The sequence below is a fragment of the Aspergillus uvarum genome (genome assembly GCF_003184745.1).
Source record: "Aspergillus uvarum CBS 121591 unplaced genomic scaffold BO82scaffold_20, whole genome shotgun sequence".
Taxonomy (NCBI): Eukaryota; Fungi; Ascomycota; class Eurotiomycetes; order Eurotiales; family Aspergillaceae; genus Aspergillus; species Aspergillus uvarum.
This window is the reverse complement of record NW_020291317.1, coordinates 365,539-385,707: the sequence shown is the minus strand read 5'-3', so window position 1 is coordinate 385,707 and position 20,169 is coordinate 365,539. Positions and strand designations below refer to the sequence as shown.

Genomic DNA, 20,169 nt, shown 5'->3' with positions numbered 1-20,169 from the left:
CCTTCCCTTTCTCAAGTCCCGAGTCACCTTCGATTGTTTCCGCTTCTGTTTTTTCTCTCGCTGTCCAATTTGTTTTTCTCCTCTTTCTTTTCCATCGTCCACCTACTTTTGGTGTGTGTTTGAACTTGCTGTCTCATACCCAGTGAAGAAGTCTGGTGCTGGTGTCAAGACCCAAGAAACTTGCCGCACGTAGCACCGTCGTCATCGCAGTACTGCAAAAATGGGCGCATATCGTTTGGGTAGGTCCCATTCCATTGATCCTTTTCTGCCTTCGAAGTACAGCGTCTTGGGTACATTCTATTGTCTCAAGACATACATCGTTATCGAACAGTGAAACTTGGACTGATGAAGGGGTTCGTGGTCCATGAGTCTTCAGTATTTGTTCTGCCCGTGCTGCTTGCCGTCCTGCCAACTGTCACATTATCCACTGCACCACCCTTAGACATTTTTTTTTGAATCCCTTTCTGCTCCGTTACACTGGAGTTTTCTTCTTTATTTGCCTGCAGCACTATCACGATCATACTACCTTACAAACTTGCTACCTCTGATGTTTTGAGCTCTGGACTAACCTATCCTCAGAGGAGGCGAGTACCAGCCGTGCCGGCTGCCAGAACAAGGAATGCAAGGACGCCAAAATCAAGATCGCCAAGGGGGAGCTCCGTCATGGTAGCTGGGTCGAAGCAGGCGATTACCAGAGCTGGAAATGGCGTCATTGGTAAGTTTTTCTCTCTGGCCGGTTGGTTTGGATCTGGCCATCTGCAAGCTCTAAGCATTATGAGAAAACCCCCCTTTATTTTTTATGTTTATTGTTGTATCTTGTCCCATGAGAACCCTTTCAGTATCTGATGTACTCCACAATCAGGGGCTGTGTCACGCCGAATGTCATCGAGAACCTGAAGGACGCTATCAAGGAGCTGAGTGGCGGGGATGAGACGGATTGCTCGGCTCTCGATGGCTTTGATGAGCTTTCTGAGGAGAACCAAGAGAAGGTTCGTCGGGCGTTGGAGCAGGGGCATGTTGATGATGAGGATTGGAAGGGGGTAAGTATTTTTCGTGCTTTTTTATCTTTGGTTGATTTGGGGATTGGTTGGGGTTGGTGCTATTTGCTTGCTCGTGGGAGTCTGTGCAGCTTTAACCTGTCTGGATGATTAGGATGTTGAAGTCAACCGCCCCGGTATGAAAGGCTTCCGTTCGAACGCCACCAAAAAGGAGGCTGCGGCTAAGGTAAGATCTCTCTATGGCTTTCCCTCGGGCTTGAACCTGACATGATATGGATAGAAGAAGGCGCAGGCCAAAGCTGACGAGGAGGATGAGGCGGAGCCTACCCCCAAGAGCAAGAAGCGCAGTCGTGCTCAGCCTAAGAAAGAGTCCAAGGTCGAGCCTGATGCCGACGGTGAGCAGCAGGAGCAAGAAGAAGCACCCAAGCCTAAGCGAGCCAGGAAGAGCGCTCAGCCCAAGCCTGTATCTGATGAAGACGAGGAGGAAGAGGTCATGCCGAAGTCTTCCAAGCGCGGTCGTCCAGCGAAGTCTAAGGCCGCTGTCGAGGAAGCTGCCGAAGAGCCCGCTGCCGCTAAGAAGAAGGTCGCAAAGAAGCCGACTAAGGCCGCTGCTGCTGCTGCTGCTGCTGCTGACGATGAGGAGAAGCCTAAGCGGGGCCGGAAGAAGAAGACTGTCTGATCTTGATGTCCTCGTATTCACTAGGACGTTGCTGTTTTCTTCGGAGCGTCTTCCCTCCCCGGGTACATTCTATTGCTGTCTATGATTTGCTAATAGTGTTGTTACTGTTGTTCTGCCATGGTATGTCCGGTAGCGATCATCCTGTTTCATGTCGTTCATATGGGGTCTACTTTATCTGTACCTATGCCTGCAGTTCTTTTTATCTTACGGCGTGGAGCGATGTGCTCAAAAGGCGTGCTTCTTTTTGATGTGTGGCAAGAAGCTGTTATGATTGTTGTTCATGATCATCGGTCTATATCTTAGGTTGTATGTATAACGTCATGGGGGCTTTTATTCCTGCCTGGGCTGCCGAGCCTGGATGTAGCCTGGAAGTACTAGGTACGACTAGTAGGAACAGTACTAGGTACTAGGTACTACAATACAGTAGCCGAAAACCAAGCACGAATGATTGATCGATCAGCCGCTCACCATCACATGATCCCCTCCACCACCACCATCACACCTTCATCTCTTGCTTCCTATTTCTCTTCACTGCTCTTCTCTCTCTTTCTTCTCCACGCTTCCCAGAGTCGACCGTCCCGCTACCGTGTCTCTACTTTACCGTAGATGACCGTACGCGCAAGCTAGATACCACAAGGTTGCAAGTTCCTTTGCAAGCCTCCCGCCGGGTCTCCTTCTGATGAAGCCCGGTGTCTGCCAAAAGGAATCCTGTAGTCTTGCATGATCAGCTTCCGAGACTCCTCCCCCGTTCATGCGACCCTGTGCATGACCCAACGGCGGCAGCGTCATTCCTGTCCTTTCCTGCATTTTGATCCACATTCATTCGCCTTCAGTTCCCTCTTCTGGTCATTTCCTTCTCCTTCTTTCTCTTTTATCTCTTCATTTCACACCTGAATGTCTATCGTCTCGTTCCTGGTCCAGTGGATGGATCCGGGAGGCAGAAGTACAATGGCTGGTAGAGCCGGCAGAAAACGCTCCTCGTCTTTGCTGGCTCAGAACCGCCGGGTCAAGAAGCCTGTCCGATCGCCCATGACCAAGAAGGTAGGTGTTAAGGCGAAGTCAATGAAGGGTGGCAAGGTGAAGAATGAAGAGAAGAAGGAAGAGCAGTCGACGCCGAAGGGGCCGCCTCTTACAAGGTAGGTGTTTGTTTGCGCTGATCTTGTCAATCTTGCGGGCTGTGTTCGTCTTCTATTCTTGCTTTGATTGAGTAACTCGCGTATGCTTTCGCATGTCGGTGTCTCCTTGCTTGTCCGGGCCGTGAAAGCTAATTCAATCTGTAACCCTCTAGCCCCCTCGTGAGCCCCGTAGTTAGCTTGATCGTGGGCCCGGATCATCGCCTCTTCGTCGCACATGAAGATGTACTCTCCCGGGCTGCTTTCTTCGACGCTATCCTCCGGGATCAGTCCATCGAGAGCAACTTGAACAAAGTCGTGGCTCTGCCAGATGAGTAATAGCCTCCTCTATTGGCTTCCCTACGAGCTCCGCTTCCGATGTGTCTGAGAGACTGATTAGAAGAAACAGGGACCCAGAAATTCTTTCCTGCATCCTCGAATTTCTCTACAAAGGCGACTACTACCCGCGTCTTCTACGTGGGGACGGTCTCGAAGCACCTGCATGGCGCCTCGAGGAAGAAGCTGACAACGAGAACGAGATACAGCAGAACGCCGAGGAGGTTCTAGCAACCAAGCCAGCTCACACTCGTTCCAATAATAATGATGGTTCCACTGGCCCCAACACCTCCCCTACTGCCACCTTCCATCATCACCGGGCAGGCCTTATCCTCCGGGATACGGCCATCTACTGCGCCGCCGAGCACTACGGCCTCCCCGAGGCCCTCAAGCGCCTCGCCCTGCGCAAACAGGGGCTCCGGACCGGGATCGCGGTGGACGTGATTCTGCGGTCCGCGCGTTTCGCGTACGAGCATACGCCCGAGTCGGAGGATCAACTGCGCGCGCGGTACCTGGCAATGATTATCCGGTCGCGGGCGGTCTTCAAGGCGAGCGGCACGATGCAGTTGGAGATGGAGAAGGGGCATCCCTTCTTTTTCGATCTGTTTGTCGCGCTGTGTAATCATGTGGATGATTTGGAGGGCAGGGCTGCGGTGGCTGAGGTAAGCTTTGGCTGATTTGTTGATGGGAATTTAAGAGTGTCGTCTTTGCTAATGGATTTGATGGCGTGGCAGTAATGTCTGGCATACCTGTGGCAGCATGGGTTTGTGTCAATGGCTTTACTGGCTGTGCCCTGATCTCGTATATCGTTTACCGGGTTGCGCGCGGCCAACTCGTCGAAGCACCACGCACATATCAGCAAAGAAAAAACTCATTAAAAAAAGGTGAAAAGGAACAGAAAACTGTCTTCCTCATCGAGGATCTGCATTGAGGCTTGGTCGAGGAAGGGACCGGTTTCGTGAGCGTGGGAATATGTTCTGGAATTATCTGTTATATCCTTTGCTCTGTTCTACTCTGCATCCGCGTTGATCTGCTTTGCTTTGCATTTTCATATGATCTATGTGTAATGAGGTTGTATCAGACTGGGATGTGATTTGGCCAAGGGAAATATGAATATCTATGTGTGTGTGTGTGTTGATCTTTCGTCGGTCTATCTGGATACTTGAGTTGTGCTCGCGTTCTCATTTTGCGTGTTGGGCTGTTCTCTAATCTATTATGCTTTGCAGAGATTGTATGGTGACAGGGACTGTAGCTGAGCTTCATATTGTGAGTGCTCTTCAAGGTTGGGGCATGTTGAGAGGTGTATGGCTCGTGGGATCTATACAGACTCAATGAATGAGCTTGGCCATAAACGGCCGCCTCGGCAAGTCACAAATCTGCCGGTGTCAATGTACTTATTGTACAATTATTGTACAATGAAGCAACGGCGTCCACCCCAGATCGACCAGACAAGGGCAGGTCCAAGCGAAGCTTGTTGCAAGAGTGGAGCAAGCTTGCCTTATCATTGTCTAGTCCAGTGCCATTTCAGGGGGCTCGAAATTGGATCCAATTATGATGTGATTTGTTCCCTTATCGCGGCCACCCAACGGTTCGCAGTCCTCGGTGGGGTTCGTGTATCATATCCAGCAAGCTACGGGAACTCGGTATAAGATCCTCGACGGGCCACATCAGGATTCAGTTTGAGTTGATAAACTACTAGGGTCTAGGGAAATGCGTGCTCCACATCTCATCCAAGAGACAACAGGTCCCTCTGTGTCTGTTCACATTGACATCGATCCCTTACCTGCGATGGGCGACAACGATCGCATTAACAACAGTCACAACAGCGGCAACGGCAACATGCATAACTCGCATATTCTGATAGTCGGGGCTGGAACGTGGGGTGCTTCGACTGCGCTGCACTTGGCGCGCCGAGGATATACCAATGTCACGGTTCTGGATGCGTATCCGCAGCCATCTGCTATCTCGGCGGGGAACGATGTGAACAAGATTGTCTCATTCAGTACGCTTTCTTGCTCTCTACTTCAGGAATGTCTGCGTGACCCCTAACCTAAGGAGCTCTCACCCAGTGAAACCTCCAGCCGACGACGACCCGGACTACGCTAATCGGACCTTCTTCGCCGCCCTGAGCCACGGCTTCCAGCACGACCCGATCTTCAAGCCACACTTCCACGAGACCGGCTCCATCACATCCGCCTTCTCCCCGGACGGCCTCAAGCACATCCATCGCCGTGACCGCCCGGGAGACGAGGTCGTCGAACTGAACACGCCCGACGACTTTCGGCAAGCATTTCCCACAGGAATCCTCACCGGCCCTCTCCCAGGGTGGAAGGGGTACTGGAAGAAGAAAGGCGCGGGCTGGGTACACGCGCGCAACGCCCTGCTAGCGGCCATCACCGAGGCTCAGCGCCTCGGCGTGCGCTTCATCGGCGGCGACCCGCAAGGAAAGGTCGTGCGCTTACTCTTCTCCTCCTCCTCCTCTGCATCCGACCATCCCCACCGGGCTGGGGACGTGATCGGAGTCGAGACCGCCGACGGCACGCACCACCACGCCGCGAAAGTCATCCTCGCCGCCGGCGCCAACGCCGACCACTTCCTCGACGTCCAGAAACAGCTCCGCCCCACCGCCTGGACGCTCGCGCACATCCGCTTGTCCCCTGCCGAGGCCGCCGCCTACCGCAACCTCCCGGTGCTCTTCAACGCCGACCAGGGCTTCTTCATGGAACCCGACGCCGAGCACCACGACCTGAAGATCTGCGACGAGCACCCCGGCTACTGCAACTGGGTCTACGACAACCCCGCCGACAAGCCTCACAGCGAGCGGCGCAGCGTCCCCTTCGCCCGCCACCAGATCCCGTTAGAGTCCGAGGACCGCATCCGCGGCCTGCTCCGCGCGACGCTGCCGCAGCTAGCGGACCGACCGTTTGCGTTTGCTCGCATCTGCTGGTGCGCTGACACCGTCGACCGCAACTTCTTGATTGATTATCACCCTGACCATCCGTCTTTGTTGCTGGCGGTGGGCGCGTCTGGCCGCGGGTTCGCGCATATTCCGTCCATTGGTGGGTTTATTGTGGATCGGTTGGAGGGGGTTTTGGACGAAAGGTTGGCGCGGACGGTGCGGTGGCGGCCGGAGTTGGCGGTTGGTCGCGATTGGGAGGATACCCTTAATCGGTTTGGGGGGGAGTATCGCGTTATGGATTTTGGGGAGGTCAGGGGTTGGACGGATATTGTGGAGGGGTGATTTGGATATACCAGGTACATAAGATATTTAACCAGGTTGATTAGGTTATGGACGTGAGATGAGGAAGATGAGGTTCTCTTTCCAGAACTGAATGTCACTATAGCTTACTTAGTTCTACTTCGACCCCCCATGCTCCTTAGTCCTCCCGCCTATCTCCTTCCCATCCTCCTTCCTCACCTCCCTCTTCTCCTCTTCTCTTACCCGCCGATACTTCATCATAACCTGCTTAGCCACGATCCACACGTGCTTGGATTCGATTTAAAATGTCCTGAAGGCCCGCTGCATCTACCATCTCAGACTCACGCTCAATGAGTGTCCTTCGCTCTTCGTCACGGGGGATGAAGCTTGCTGAAAATGGAGGCGGTCGAAGAAGTCCACCAATTTCCAGGAGATCCCAAGGATTTAATCTCAGCTTCATCCCATCTGACGAGCCGATCTCGATATCAAATGCCCATAACATACTAGGGATCAAGACCTCAAGCTCCTTCTGAGCCAGATACTGCCCCGAACAGGCTCGTCGCCCGCAGCCGAATGCAAGAAGCGGCAGCTTGGGGTCTTCAATCCATCGCTCTGGACGAAAGAAGGCGGCATCTGGTCCGTAGGTATCGGTGTTCATCACGGCTGACCAATGATTGAGTATTATAACTGAGTCTTGGGGTATATCATAGCCCATGAACGTGTCGTGCTCGGAGCTGCAGTGCGCTAACGATCCGACCGTGATAGGCCGCCAGCGGAGAACCTCGTTGATGAAGGCTTTCGTATAAGGCAGCTCAGCTATGTCATCCAGATCCGGCAGACGACTTTTCCCAACCACGGCATCTAGCTCCTGCTGAGCCTTCATCACTTTGTCACGGTGCAAGATGCATGCTAGGATGCAATATCGGAAGGCTGTGGAGGTGGAGTCGATGCCGGCTTGGTAAAGCACGCCGACTACATAAAGTAGCTCCTCGTCGCTGAAATTGCCGGTTCGTTCCTTCGCCTGAACATGCTTTGTGAAATTCCACCCTGGGGCCCTTATAGCGTGTCTACTGCTCTCTGCAAATATCCGCATGGCTTGCTGATGAAAGCGACTCCCAAACCTCTTCCACGGGTTGATCAAGCTGGGAAGTTTATTGATGAGGGGTAAGACATCTACCAGCCAGGGTCCAGAGATTGCACGCATGGTCTCCTCAACGAAATCAGACATCTCCCGGATCTCCGGCTCATCTCCTTGAAGGCGTTGACCATACGCAAGACTGTACACGACGCTAGATGTGAAGCGCACAATGCTTTGATCCCAGTCTTTTCCGTGCAGGAGGTCGCGGAGAGTCAGCTTTGTTTCAGCCTCAAGGAGCTCGTGGAAATGTAAGGCCTTGCTCGGTGCTAGAATGGTCTTATGGATACGGTTGTGCGCCCTCCACTGTGGCCCATATGGTAGGAAAACCGTGTGCATTCCCTGGGATAGGTTCTCTAACGCCATCACCATTTGAGGCCGAGAGCTATAGATGCGGCCTCTCTTCGCAAATAACTCGTGGGCAGTAGAAGCGCTGCCTATAATAATGACGGGTCTTCGCCCCAGGGATAGGCCCACGATCGGCCCGTACTGCTTGTGCCATGCATCGAAAGTTGATCTGGCCAAGCTGGAAGGAAATTGATGAAGGTTCCCTATCAATGGAAGACCCCGGGGGCCGGGGGGAAGTCTATGGCTTGGCCGTCTTTTGGTATACGTGAGCCAGAGGAACACGCACACAGTAGCTATGGAAGCTACTGCCGCCCAATAATGTGTCACCATGGTCTATGCTGTGATGACGCCAACCTCAAGCTTATGATTTCTGGTGTGTGGTCTAAAGCTACAACAGGTTGCCTTCTATTATATGCGAACTAGGTCGAGCAATTCATGAAAATCTCGGGGTTTGGTCTACGTGCCACAGCCTCTCCACGTTGGTTTTACCGTTCACCAAAAGTTCACGAGTCCGTTTCTTGTACGTGCTTAGGTCTGAATTGATGCAGATACATGATGCACTCTGCACTGTGATTGTTGACATACCTATTCCCAGCTCAGATCGAATAGGTTCCTTCTTCATGGCCTAGGACTATTCGTCGGGTCAATTCACCGACGTACTTAGTACTCAGCGTGCTACCTGCAGTGGCATTCCAACGGCCAAGGAAAGGTGTCATATTTCCTGCAGAGCCACGTTCATAGGCTCTAGCCAAGTTCTGAGCTGGGCTAAAAAGGCAACTGGCTGAGTTCTGATAGAACAGGTGTGGACGGAGGTCTGCTGACATTGATCATCCGTGTATCGCACATACCTACTTCGGATTGTTTGCCACACAGATCCGGGTGCAAGGGGAACTTGCCGGACGTCTTGCTATCCTTTGTTTCTGCTTTCTCAAGACTAAAGCACATCGAGACAGGCTCAGCTACCCATCTGACGTGTACATACACCTGTTTGTCTGGTCTGGTACTTGGACGCAGGGGGTGCAAGAACAACATCGATTCGGCCGAGCTAACCTGTAGTGCCTTTCTCTAGAATTGGTTCCCAATTCCCTGTTTTCCCTTATCTAGCTCCTGCTCAGACTAGGTAACTTTCAGGAATGCTTTAAGGTTGTTTGCCGGACCAGTGCACGTTTCCTTCACCTGAGGTATTTCTCTGTCTGGGCCTAACTTCTTCATGAATAAGGTTCACGATGACGTCGCAAATTGTTCGATGCATGCTGTGCTACAAAAGCTTCCCTGGCCCGAGCACCCTGTCTTGCATGCTGTGTTACATGTTTCCCTGCCACGGGTGGTTGTGAAAATGGTTCATGCAAGGGGCATCCGGTCTTCACGGAAAGCTCGGGTGTCAGTCAGCCCTTCCGCTGGGGCGAGACTTCGCTCACTATGGATACACAGATCCCCGTTCACAAGGTTCCTACTAAGAAGGACTGAGGTGCCATCGTTCTACGAGTTCACACTGCAAGGAGGGTTTGCAGTGTTGATCTCCGCCATGATAAGCATGCAGAGGTTTACCGAGGACAATTTGCTAGCTGAAACTGGTATTCAAATCTATCGACTGCGATCTGGAGTGCAAATTGGAGATCTATCATGAATATGGCCGTATATCTGAAACTATGAAAGAAGCAAGGTATGTTGCAGACGCCGCTACGAAGACAAAAGATAGAATCCTGGAATCCGTCAGTAGCTGCACATCATCCACCCTGGAAATTTACCTTTGGGCTCAGCTTACCATACTCCTGTTTTGCGTCTCCCCATACCTGCGAAACTTGGAAGCCGCCCTGTTGTGCAATACTTCTCATTTGGTCTCCATTCCATTTGCCACTACGGAAGAAAAATATCTTTTCCCCGTGATGTACCGTCACTGACTTTGCGCCGCTCGATATTGTGACATCGGATTCAGGGGAATAGAAAGTCAGGATCTCGTTCTCCTCCCGATCGTACTCGAGGAGGCAGTTCCAGACCACGTCGTTGAACAGGTCCGCCCGGAGCAGCTTGTTCACATGAAGTAGGCCATAGCGGAGAAAGAGGGACGATAGCCCCCCGTCAGGGTTGTATGCTTTGAGCAGCTTGTTCTCTTCGGCGCAGGCGTCCGCCGAAACTAAAAAGTGACAGTGCATTCCTGCAACGGCGCAGGCCCGACGGAAGTGGCCCGTTAGGTCGCTTGCTTCAGTCTTGGAAAGATTTGCTACACTATTGCCAACCCAGAGAAAGGTGACTGAGCGTGTGGTAAAACTAGCGGTGTTGTTGGCGATCCAGTCTACGCAGTCGTCATATGTGCCGAGCAGACCGGAGATGCTGATGCTCGGGAAGTGCCCGAATCCTGCTTGCAGAGCCTGCAGGCCGGTGCGCAGCGCTGTCTCCGAGACGTCCAGGGCATAGTACTGGACCTCCTTGCCTTGTTTAGCAAGGGCGGAGAGTATGATAGAGGTCTTGTGAACGTTTCTAAGACAAGGTTAGACAATGGGTATGATTCATTGAAATGGGATCTCGAGCCCGGGCAAACGCACCCACATCCTAGCTCGACCAACGCAGAGCTATCAGGTAGAGCACCAGCCATACTGTCTTTGTGCATCTCGAGAATCTCCATCTCCTTTGACATGGGATAGTAGTGAGGGCATTTCGTCCACTCATTGAAGTTCTTGAGCCCCTGCTCGTCCCAGAGGAGAAGCGACGGAATCGCCTTGCGCGGCTGCGATAGACCCGATAAAACGCATGACTTCAGGTCGAGAAGCTCCAAGGACTTTCGGATGTCGCGAAGAACGGGTTCCTTTGGACCTCGCGTATCGAGCGATAGTGCCGAGGATGGTCCAGTAACTTCGCAGGCAGTGGTCGTAGACATTTCAACAAATTGATCAGTGGCCTTCAGACTCTAGAGAGATCGAGTTGGTTTGCTTCAACTGAAATGTCTAGCTTGTTGTTTTTAAAGTTGATGACTGGCGTTGTGTTTCGTCAAAAATGAACATGATGGCCGCGCAGTCCTGTATGCTGACAACATACGTTGATTTATGCCTATGCCTGCTGCACGCTCATGCTGCCCAAGAGTCATCATCTGATCTGACAGGTTTGACACCGAGCTTCCTGCTGATGGCATATAACAGTCGAAAGTTGACGTAAGTCCATGCCAGTGGTAGAGATGCCTTGACAGGTTGATTAGGCTTGGCCGTAATGAAACTAGGTTATCGACTCCAGCAAATCCCTAAGAATGTAAGACAGTTACTATAGTACGTCATGACTTGATCATGCCTGGTAGAGGCCTGCACCAAATATTGCTGAAGTGCCTGAGGAAAAGCAGTCGTGGGCTGGGGACCGGGATGGACATGCTAGTATCCTGCATGTGGAGAATAAATCCTCCATTCGTGAGCAATGCAGTACAAAAATACCCCATTAGGTGCCTTGCCGTTGTTTTAAGTCATCAACCTATAGAACTAGTTGTTGCTGCATGTCTGAAGGGGATTGTCTTCCCTGGGATGCATTGCGCACAGTTACCCTGTTCAGACCGGTTCCGCATTGACATCGTCTGACAGTCATCAGATTGATGGATTGCCGCTAATTCGGATCAACTGAATCAGCGTCTGGAAGAGTCAAGGTACGTATTCCTGCGGCCTGAAGTTGAACATGTGGTGTGTGGGTGTGGTCGAATACAAGGAAGGAGAAACAAGGCAGCTGCTGATCGCCACGCAAGATCTTCCTTCCCTCTTTCACCTTCTCCAACTTCTCCAACTTCAAGGGACCTAACCTTACTCCTTCTCGATACCAGTCTGAGGGAATCACTGGACTCTCGAGATGAGATACACAGTCTGCTCATATTTATATTCAACAGCAACCGTTCCAACAGAGGTAAATCCTTCCAAGATATTCTTGTCTTCATCGCCTGCGCCAATCCCTTCAGACACAGACACAACAGCTTCTTCTCTAAGCTTAGAGTAGACCACATAGAAGAGAAATATGACAAGAATCGGCACTTTCGAAGATGCGACCCCTCAAGAGCTTCACAAACCCGCGAAGACAATCAACAATAAACGAGAGTCGCTAGAGTTAGTGGGCAATACCGAGCTCGACCAGGAGCAGCTACAGCAAGTAGACTCCTTCAACCCCCCGACACATCAGTCCGCCAACGTCTGCATACATGCACTGTTTCACAAACAGGCAGTTACACACCCTGAACGCGAGGCCGTATCCGCTTGGAATGGACAGTTTACGTTCGCCACTCTCGATCGCCTGTCGTCCTGCCTCGCGTCCCATATCCTCAATCTCGGAGTCGCAATCGAGGAGTTTGTCCCAGTGTGCTCGGAGAAGTCACGCTGGTATCCCGTGGCACTGCTGGGTGTCTTGAAAGCAGGCGCTGCCTTTGTGCCATTGGATCCATCCCATCCCACCCAGCGCTTAGAGGAGACCTATCGCGCAGTCGCAGCGAAGGTGATCATCGCCACCAAGGCCACAGCCGAGAAGGTCGAGTTTGCCGACACGATTGTCGTGATTGACGATGATGACGATGCCGCTGTTCTTGGGGGAGGCTCAACCACGCTGCACCCTGAGCCAGAGGTTCCCTGCACCAGTACCGCCTACGCAGTCTTCACGTCCGGGACTTCCGGCAAACCGAAGGGGGTGGTCATCGAGCATCGATCTCTATCGACCAGCGTGCTGGCTAATAGTGCCGCGCTGAACATCCATGAGAAAACTCGTGTCTTCCAGTTTGCGTCCCATGCGTTCGACGCCTCGCTGCTGGATATCTTCGCGCCGTTGGTCATGGGCGGTTGTGTGTGCATACCGTCTGAGGCCGAGCGGAAGAACAATCTGGCCGAGGCATGTCGCCGGCTTAACTGCACCTGGTCCTTCTTGACTCCCTCGCTGACAAGGGTGTTGGAGCCGGAGGATTTAGGCACCCTGCAAACACTGGTGATTGGAGGTGAGGCTCTGCGAGAAGGGGACATTGAGAAATGGATGCCGCGTATGCAGTGCATCAGCGGTTATGGCCCTACTGAATGCACGATCGGCTGCATGGCTACGACCCTCCAACCAGGAGTCCGGCCTGACCCGTCAAATCTGGGACAAGGGGTTGGAGTCAATTGCTGGGTCGTTGACTCTGACAACCATGACCGATTGAGTCCGCCGGGGGAGGTTGGAGAACTGCTGCTAGAGGGACCCATGGTCGCCCGCGGCTACCTCAAAGACCCTGTACGAACAGCCGACGTTTTTATCAGTCCCCCAGCGTGGCACAAGATGTTGAGACCTCGAGGTGATCGCATGTACAAGACAGGGGACCTGGTGGTTTTCGACGCCGCAAAAAGCGCGATCCGTTATGTTGCCAGAAAGGATACGCAGACCAAGCTCCACGGCCAGCGTCTGGACACTGGAGAGGTTGAGCATCATATTCGATCAATGCTTCCAAGCGTCCTGGATGTTGTCGTGGATATGATTCACCTCGCAGATGAGCCTTCGGTCTCAATCCTCGTTGCATTTCTTGTTCTAGGGTCAAATAGTACAGCAGCGCACGTCGACAAAGCAGAATGGCTTGAGGAGCCGACGGATGACTTGAGCACCAACGTCGAGATGCTTAAATCAAGATTATCCGACCGGGTTCCTGAGTACATGATTCCTAGCGCATTTTTACCTTTGATGTCAATGCCTCTCACAAACAACGGAAAAGGTGACCGGAAATTGCTTCGCAACCTGGCTGCGACCTTGACCAAACATGATCTCCGCAACTATAGCGGCAACTATGCCGTAGAGAATAGCAGGCCTTCCAGACCAGTTGAACGCAAGCTCCAGATGCTGTGGTCGAAAGTACTCGAAATTCCAGTGGATGAGATTGGCCTTCAAGACAGCTTCTTTGCTCTTGGTGGCACTTCTGTCGCGGCCATGAAGCTGGCCGGTCTAGCAAGGAAAGAAGGCCTGGAATTGGACATAGCCAGTTTATATGGCTACCCTGCCCTCGCAGACATGGTGACCCGAGTCTGCACTGTCTCGAGAGGCAGCGCAATTCAGCCGTTCTCTCTGGTTCCTGCCAGTGAAGACTGCAAGCAGATTGTCACAGTGGCCATTAAGCAGTGCGGGCTCAGCCACGAATCAGAAATTGAGGACGCGTACCCTTGTACACCGTTGCAGGAAGGACTCATATCTCTCGCCGCGAAAAGACCGGGCTCCTATATTGGCGTATTTCGGTACGAAATGCCAGCAAAGGTGAATACTAACCGATTCCAGTCGGCATGGGATGCGTTGGTCGACGCCCACCCAATTTTAAGAACCCGATTTATACAAACCAGCAATGGCACGACCTACCAGGCAGTAATTCGGAGGCCAGTCGCGTTAGACGTGGGCTCGCTGGACGGAGAAGGATTCAGGTCAACAAACGGTTCGCTTGCCTGCGAGCTCGGACAGCCCTGGATTCGTGCACATCTTCACAATACAGAATCTGCTTTACAGCTGCCAGTTTTCACACTGACTGTGCATCACGCGTTGTCCGATGGCTGGGGTCTTCCCATGCTTCTTCGGGACCTTGAAGTCGCCTATAATGGACATACACTGGAAGAGAGGCAATTCAGTCCTTTGATCGAGTACATTGGGCGCACGACTACCGAGCGAGAGGCGTACTGGAAAGGCCGCCTCACTGATGTGCAGAGTGCCAGCTTCCCTTCGCTACCCTCCCCAGCCTATATTCCAGAGTCTACGGAAATGCATCCAATCTGTATTCCCGTAGACCATCGGGTTGCAAGTGAGTACACGCTTGCTGATAAACTCAAGCTAGCATGGGGAATCATCCATTCGCTTCATACGGAGACCACCGACGTCGTCTTCGGCCTCACTGTCAGCGGACGTGGTGCTCCCGTGCTGGGCGTCGAGGATATGACTGGCCCGGCGATCGCAACCATCCCTTTGCGACTTAATCTCGATCCAGAAATGACCGTGAAGAGCAGTCTTCAGCAGTTGCGGGAGTTTTGCATTGCTGCGATGCCATACGAGCACATAGGGCTTCAGAACCTCCGACGCCTCGATCAGGGATCTAGCAAAGCATGTGATTTTCAGAGCCATGTTGTCATCCAACCCGAAGAGACTGGCAGTGATTGGATGTTCTCTAAAAAGCAGGACCGCTCAGAAACTGGTGCATTCAGTTCCTACGCAATTACCTTGATCTGTCAGCAGAGACCTGACTCAATAGAGGTCGAGGCGACTTTTGATCCGCACGTTATTCCTCATGTGCAAATGGACCGAATGTTGAAGCAGCTTAGACATATCATGCAAGTTCTCACTACTGGGTCTGAAGAAGTTTGCCTATGTGAGCTGGACACTATCTGTCCTGAAGATTGGTCGCAACTGAAACAATGGAACACGGCGCTCCCTGAGACAGTGGAGATCTGTGCTCACGAGTGGATCCGAAAGCGAAGTCTCGCGCAGCCCAACGCTCCAGCTGTGTGCGCTTGGGATGGCAGTTTCACTTACGGGGAAATGGAACAGATCTCATCTGAGATGGCTGTCTACCTCCAGGGACAAGGCGTGCGTCCTAATGTGTTTATTCCTCTCTTTTTCGAAAAGTCATGTTGGACCAGCATCGCAATGCTTGCAGTGATGAAGGCCGGAGGCGCATTTATTCCTTTAGATGACTCTCATCCAGTACAACGACTGCATGGGATATGCGATGATGCAGAAGCACCTTTTGTTATTACGTCTGAGAAGAATGCACCTCGTGCAGGTCAGATTGCCAAGTCTTCCATCATATTGGGAAATTCTCATCGATTGTGGCCACAGAGCCATACTGAACCCACAATTCTCAAATCACGAGTCAACCCCAGAGATGCCCTCTACGCAGTCTTTACCTCTGGTTCGACGGGAAAGCCCAAAGGCGCCGTTATGTCGCATCAGTCGTGGTGCACAAGCGCCAAAGCCAACAGCGTCGCATTATCGTTGCGCCCTACCTCCCGCGTATTTCAATTCGCCGCCTACGCTTTTGATATCAGCATCGCAGATCATCTGCTGACCTTCGTGGCTGGTGGTTGTGTCTGTATTCCTTCTGCCAAGGATCGAGAAGGAGACCTTGTGCAGATCATCAGTAGCCTCGAGGCCAATTGGGCATGCCTAACGCCGTCTGTGGCGCGCATTATCGAGCCTCGAAACGTCCCGTCGCTGAAGACCCTGGTACTAGCAGGAGAGCCTATCGCACTGGAGGATATCTCGACGTGGTCACCAGCAGTTCACCTGCTAAACTTATATGGCCCCGCGGAGTGTGCCATCCTTACCACTCTGAATCAAAATGTCAACAATCCAAGTGATCCGAACAACGTCGGGCCTCCGACCAGCGCGGTGTGCTGGGTCGTGGATACAAAGAACGTCGACAAATTGGTACCCATCGGAACAGTGGGAGAGCTCGTAGTGGAAAGCCCAATTGTAAGCTACGGATATCTCAACAACCCGATCAAGACAGCCGCCTCCTTCATCGCTCCAGAGGCACACCCACCGTGGCTGCGGCGATTCCGACACACAGAAACCGCCAGTTCGCGTCTCTATCGCACCGGCGATCTGGTCCAGTACGCACAAGACGGAACGCTGAGGTTCATCGGCCGCAAAGACACGCAGATCAAGCTGCGCGGACAACGTATCGAGCTGGGCGAGGTCGAATACCACCTGCGCCGCAGTTTTTCTGACGCCGCAGAGGTCGTGGCCGAGGTCGTGGTCCCGAACGATGATCGATCCCACGGCCGAGAGCAGCCAATCCTGACGGCTTTCATCCGTCCGCGGGAGCAGACCCCCCAGAAACCAGGCCCCTCCCTTCTCCAGGCGCAAATCGCCACAGCACTAACCACCCTGCACGCCTCCTTGCCGACTTACATGATTCCGAGAGCATTCCTATGCGTAGATTCATTTCCTCTAAGCAAGTCCCGCAAGTTGGACCGCGGCCAGCTCCGCAGCATGGTCGCCGCACTGCCCCGAGAGGCATACCTCGATACGCCCACCCTGCAGAAGCGGGCTCCGTCCACCCCAGCCGAAGAGGTGCTGCATCGGCTGTTTGCGGACACTCTGAAGATTGACCCCGCGGGGTTCGGGATCGACCATGACTTCTTTGGTCTGGGCGGCGACTCCATCCTGGCGATGGGTCTGGTGGCGCGGGCGCGGGCGCGCAGCGTCGATTTCACTGTGGCGGATTTGTTTGCCCATCCGACGGTGGGTGCGCTTGCTAGGCAGGTGACACAGTAGAGTAAATTACGCTACCTAGTACGTCTAGTTACTCGGCTAGGTGACCATGCGGTAAACCTTTTACAAGCCACGCAGTGACGCCCGAATGTCTGCTGCGCCGGCACATGCGTCACAAAGAGAGAATCTGGGTTGTTGCTTTATCTTTGCAATATTGTGCCACCATATCTTGTACTTAATTCCTCTAAGAACAAGTGACCCGGTTTGATGTTTGAAGAGAACACCACCTGCGCAGTCTTCCCCCGTCCTTAACAGTGCATACTATCCTCACGACCTTTGTTCCTCTCAGATTCGGAAATGTGACCACTGAATTGTTTATAGTTATAGTCAGAGAGGAAGTTCATCTCTATCAAAAAGCCACCGACTAATCATCTTACCATGATGATCGACATTCTCAACAAATCTTCGGAGAAGAGAGTGGGTGTTAATGTCAAATTGAAAGCACCAGTGCCTTCAGTTGCGCGAAAGTGGGCGTCGCCAGCCCCGTCACCGGATCCCATCCGGTTGTCGCATTCCAGTGGGCCCAAGGAATCACACTGGCGCCAGGGACGCAGCGGTTGGTCTGGGGATTCACCCCGTTACAGCTGTTAGTCTGGCCAACCTTGATGTCGTGCCATGCCGCCGAGGTCCGGAGGGCATACAGGAGAGGAGGGTTCAGGAACCCCAGCGCGGGGCGGCCCGCGGCCAGGCGCGCGTCGTTCAATAGGGCGACAATGGCGGCGAGGACGGGGCACGAGGCCGAGGTGCCTCCAGAACCGTAGAACTAGCCGTAGATCATCTTGTACCGTGCGAGCAAAAACGCTTTCATCGCTGTGATACAGATCTCGTGCGCTGTGCACGATGTGAACAATGTAGTGTATGAATGAATGGGTGCTTGGAATGACTGACTTGATGCGTAATGAGCTTATACGTAAAGACACTACTTCGGATCTTTATTGGTTTATCCTCTGTTTCTTGGGGGGATCCGATACATACCTACCCGGAACTACTTGAATGTCGTTCCCAGACAGCACCAGTTTATAAATATAATTAATACTATACCGAGAGGCTCTTAGCATAAAGCAAGATGCCATGTATTTACCGGCACATCCTTCAAAAGTCACTTACAGTACATGAAACATTGAAAATATGCATTTCTAAAGGTCTCGGTTGATTTACAGAAGCACGTACCATACTGCTGGCTGCTTGTTAACGTCTCCCCGCCTTAAATTCCCCATTACTTGAATACGATGAGCTTTTCCGCTATGTAGACGAATCTTCAAGAATTTAGCCTTTTTCAATCATGGGAAATAATCCCGCTGTATTCGGTCCCTACGCGATAGGTTCTGGTATCTGTATACTATGATCAGATGTCTAGTTCTACATACTATAAATAGCAAATGCTGGTGGAACACGAACCAGCTCGTGCCCCACTCAAGCATCCCCTCTGTTCCAACTACATACATCGTGGCAGGAACCCCACTCCCCCGTCTCCCCACAAGCTTCCCAGTGCGCAAGGGCCCCCTACATTTACCAGCGAGGATCAGTACGATTAAATGGATCAAGGCCCAAAGCAATTCGGTTCGCATTCACAAATTCCCTAAGCTCCCCAAGTGCATCATAGTCCGCGGAACTCATCGTCTCAAGCGGCTCGGGGTCATCTGGCTCGGGAAGCAGTCCAACCAGATGTGCATTTGGACCGGTGCTTGGGTATCCGCATGAGTTGATTGAAAAGTCTATGAGGTGCGGTAATTGGCGGAACTGCGTGAGGACCGTGTGCCAGGTGCCAGAGTGCAGTTGTACCAACGACAGTTCCATATGCTTGAGGTTATCTTTGCATTGATCTATAAGCGCGCGAAAGTGGTCGGACGTGATCAGGACTTCACCGAGGCATAGAGAGGTGAGATGAAGCGCTGGGCTGAATTGGACAGTGTCGAAGGGAAGAACGTCGGTACTGCTGAGCCAGAGGGCTTCTAGATTAGGAGCTAGCTCTACTAATCTGAGGAGATGGGCGGCGTAAAAGTCATTCGGCAAGGCGGCATGCGCAGGGAGTACGGGGGTTTTCCGATATCGCTGTCCCAGCTCTTTGGTGTATGCCGTGACATGCAGCGCTAGATATCGCAGGTTGTGCAGTAGATCCTCCATGGGAATGTGCAATGGAGTAGAATGGTTGGGGAAAAAGTATCCAAAGTCATGAGCTATGGGAAAGAAGAGCTCCAGCCCTTCCAAGTAGGGTAGACTCACATATTGCAGGGCATTGACAATGGCTTTAACAGCAGCCCGTTCGTGGTCGCGTGTCAATGACTTGCATGAGGCCCTGAATCTTAGAACGCGCAAACTAGAAAGTCGGGCAAGACAAGGCGACAATAGCCCGGCAAGATCCTGGATATCTTGACTGAGTGATGCGTAGGGATAAAGGCCCCATCGGTTGTATCCCGTCTCTAGATGGCGGACCTGTGCAGCATATTCACTTCTTGAAATTTCAGCAAGTCCTTGTAGAGAATTTCGGCCGCGCACCGAGGAGTCAATCGGGGCTACAATATGTTCGAACAAACAACGCGACGCGGCAGCACAGAAATTCCGGCTGACCAAGCGTAAGCTTATAAGCCTTGAGCGAACATCTGGCGTTAGCGCATAGGGGAAAAAATCGCGAAACGAGTAGTCCTGTTCAACCGTTGCTGCTACGTGATCAACGATCTCAGAATCAAGTTAGCATACAGCCTGATGTCGCGCACGGGGGTCATACCATGTCGCAGATCTCGATGGGAATGACCAGTGCCATATTATCGATACCACTGTTGAATCCAGTGGCAGGATTGGTGAAGGGGGTCTTTCCTGAAGGTTGATTCTCTTCTCGTGTGGTGTAGTGAGGGGTCAAATGATCCTGGTCGGGATGAGAGACGTGTACGACCAATTTATGAGCGGTATCCGCGCAGAGTATTAGCGCATTCGATGCCAGTCAAGGATTATCATCAGGCGCTAAGTTGTTCTCGAGTCCATACCAGAATTGTCCTATTTTCTGTGGCCGACGAAGTGGGAGATTTTTTGACTGCATCACCAATTGATCCTCCAAAGGAGCCAACTGAAGAGTATAATGGTGTCCTTTACATCTCTGAGATTTGGCCTGTATGCGTCAGGCTCAGTAGATCTCTCTTGTGGATTTA

At 52.4% G+C, this 20,169-nt stretch overlaps 6 protein-coding genes across 6 annotated transcripts; 3 read left to right on the top strand and 3 right to left on the bottom strand.

The window, feature by feature from the left end:
• Positions 1 to 1,270: 1,270 nt before the first annotated feature.
• Positions 1,271 to 3,802, top strand: BO82DRAFT_373772 (uncharacterized protein; the record flags this gene model as incomplete). Its single annotated transcript, XM_025637388.1, has 3 exons — positions 1,271 to 1,374; positions 2,966 to 3,124; positions 3,199 to 3,802. 3 exons carry the CDS (start codon positions 1,271 to 1,273, stop codon positions 3,800 to 3,802), a joined length of 867 nt encoding a protein of 288 aa, XP_025493062.1.
• Positions 3,803 to 4,964: 1,162 nt separating this feature from the next.
• On the top strand, positions 4,965 to 6,366 carry BO82DRAFT_280962 (NAD(P)/FAD-dependent oxidoreductase; the record flags this gene model as incomplete). The annotated part of the gene is made up of 2 exons (XM_025631322.1): positions 4,965 to 5,127; positions 5,195 to 6,366. 2 exons carry the CDS (start codon positions 4,965 to 4,967, stop codon positions 6,364 to 6,366), a joined length of 1,335 nt encoding a protein of 444 aa, XP_025493061.1.
• Positions 6,367 to 6,576: 210 nt separating this feature from the next.
• BO82DRAFT_413041 (cytochrome P450) lies at positions 6,577 to 8,328 on the bottom strand. The gene has a single exon (XM_025639859.1). The coding sequence runs from the start codon at positions 8,135 to 8,137 to the stop codon at positions 6,593 to 6,595; it is 1,545 nt and encodes a 514-aa protein (XP_025493060.1). The 5' UTR covers positions 8,138 to 8,328; the 3' UTR covers positions 6,577 to 6,592.
• Positions 8,329 to 9,534: 1,206 nt separating this feature from the next.
• BO82DRAFT_382769 (uncharacterized protein) lies at positions 9,535 to 10,682 on the bottom strand (the record flags this gene model as incomplete). Its single annotated transcript, XM_025637960.1, has 3 exons — positions 9,535 to 10,285; positions 10,351 to 10,610; positions 10,659 to 10,682. 3 exons carry the CDS (start codon positions 10,680 to 10,682, stop codon positions 9,535 to 9,537), a joined length of 1,035 nt encoding a protein of 344 aa, XP_025493059.1.
• A 1,106-nt stretch (positions 10,683 to 11,788) lies between these two features.
• Positions 11,789 to 17,069, top strand: nrps5 (nonribosomal peptide synthetase hasD; the record flags this gene model as incomplete). Its single annotated transcript, XM_025639858.1, has 2 exons — positions 11,789 to 16,996; positions 17,058 to 17,069. The coding sequence occupies 2 exons, from the start codon at positions 11,789 to 11,791 to the stop codon at positions 17,067 to 17,069; spliced, it is 5,220 nt and encodes a 1,739-aa protein (XP_025493058.1).
• Positions 17,070 to 18,535: 1,466 nt separating this feature from the next.
• On the bottom strand, positions 18,536 to 19,787 carry BO82DRAFT_373759 (protease inhibitor; the record flags this gene model as incomplete). Its single annotated transcript, XM_025637387.1, has 2 exons — positions 18,536 to 19,702; positions 19,752 to 19,787. The coding sequence occupies 2 exons, from the start codon at positions 19,785 to 19,787 to the stop codon at positions 18,536 to 18,538; spliced, it is 1,203 nt and encodes a 400-aa protein (XP_025493057.1).
• Between the last annotated feature and the right edge of the window lie 382 nt (positions 19,788 to 20,169).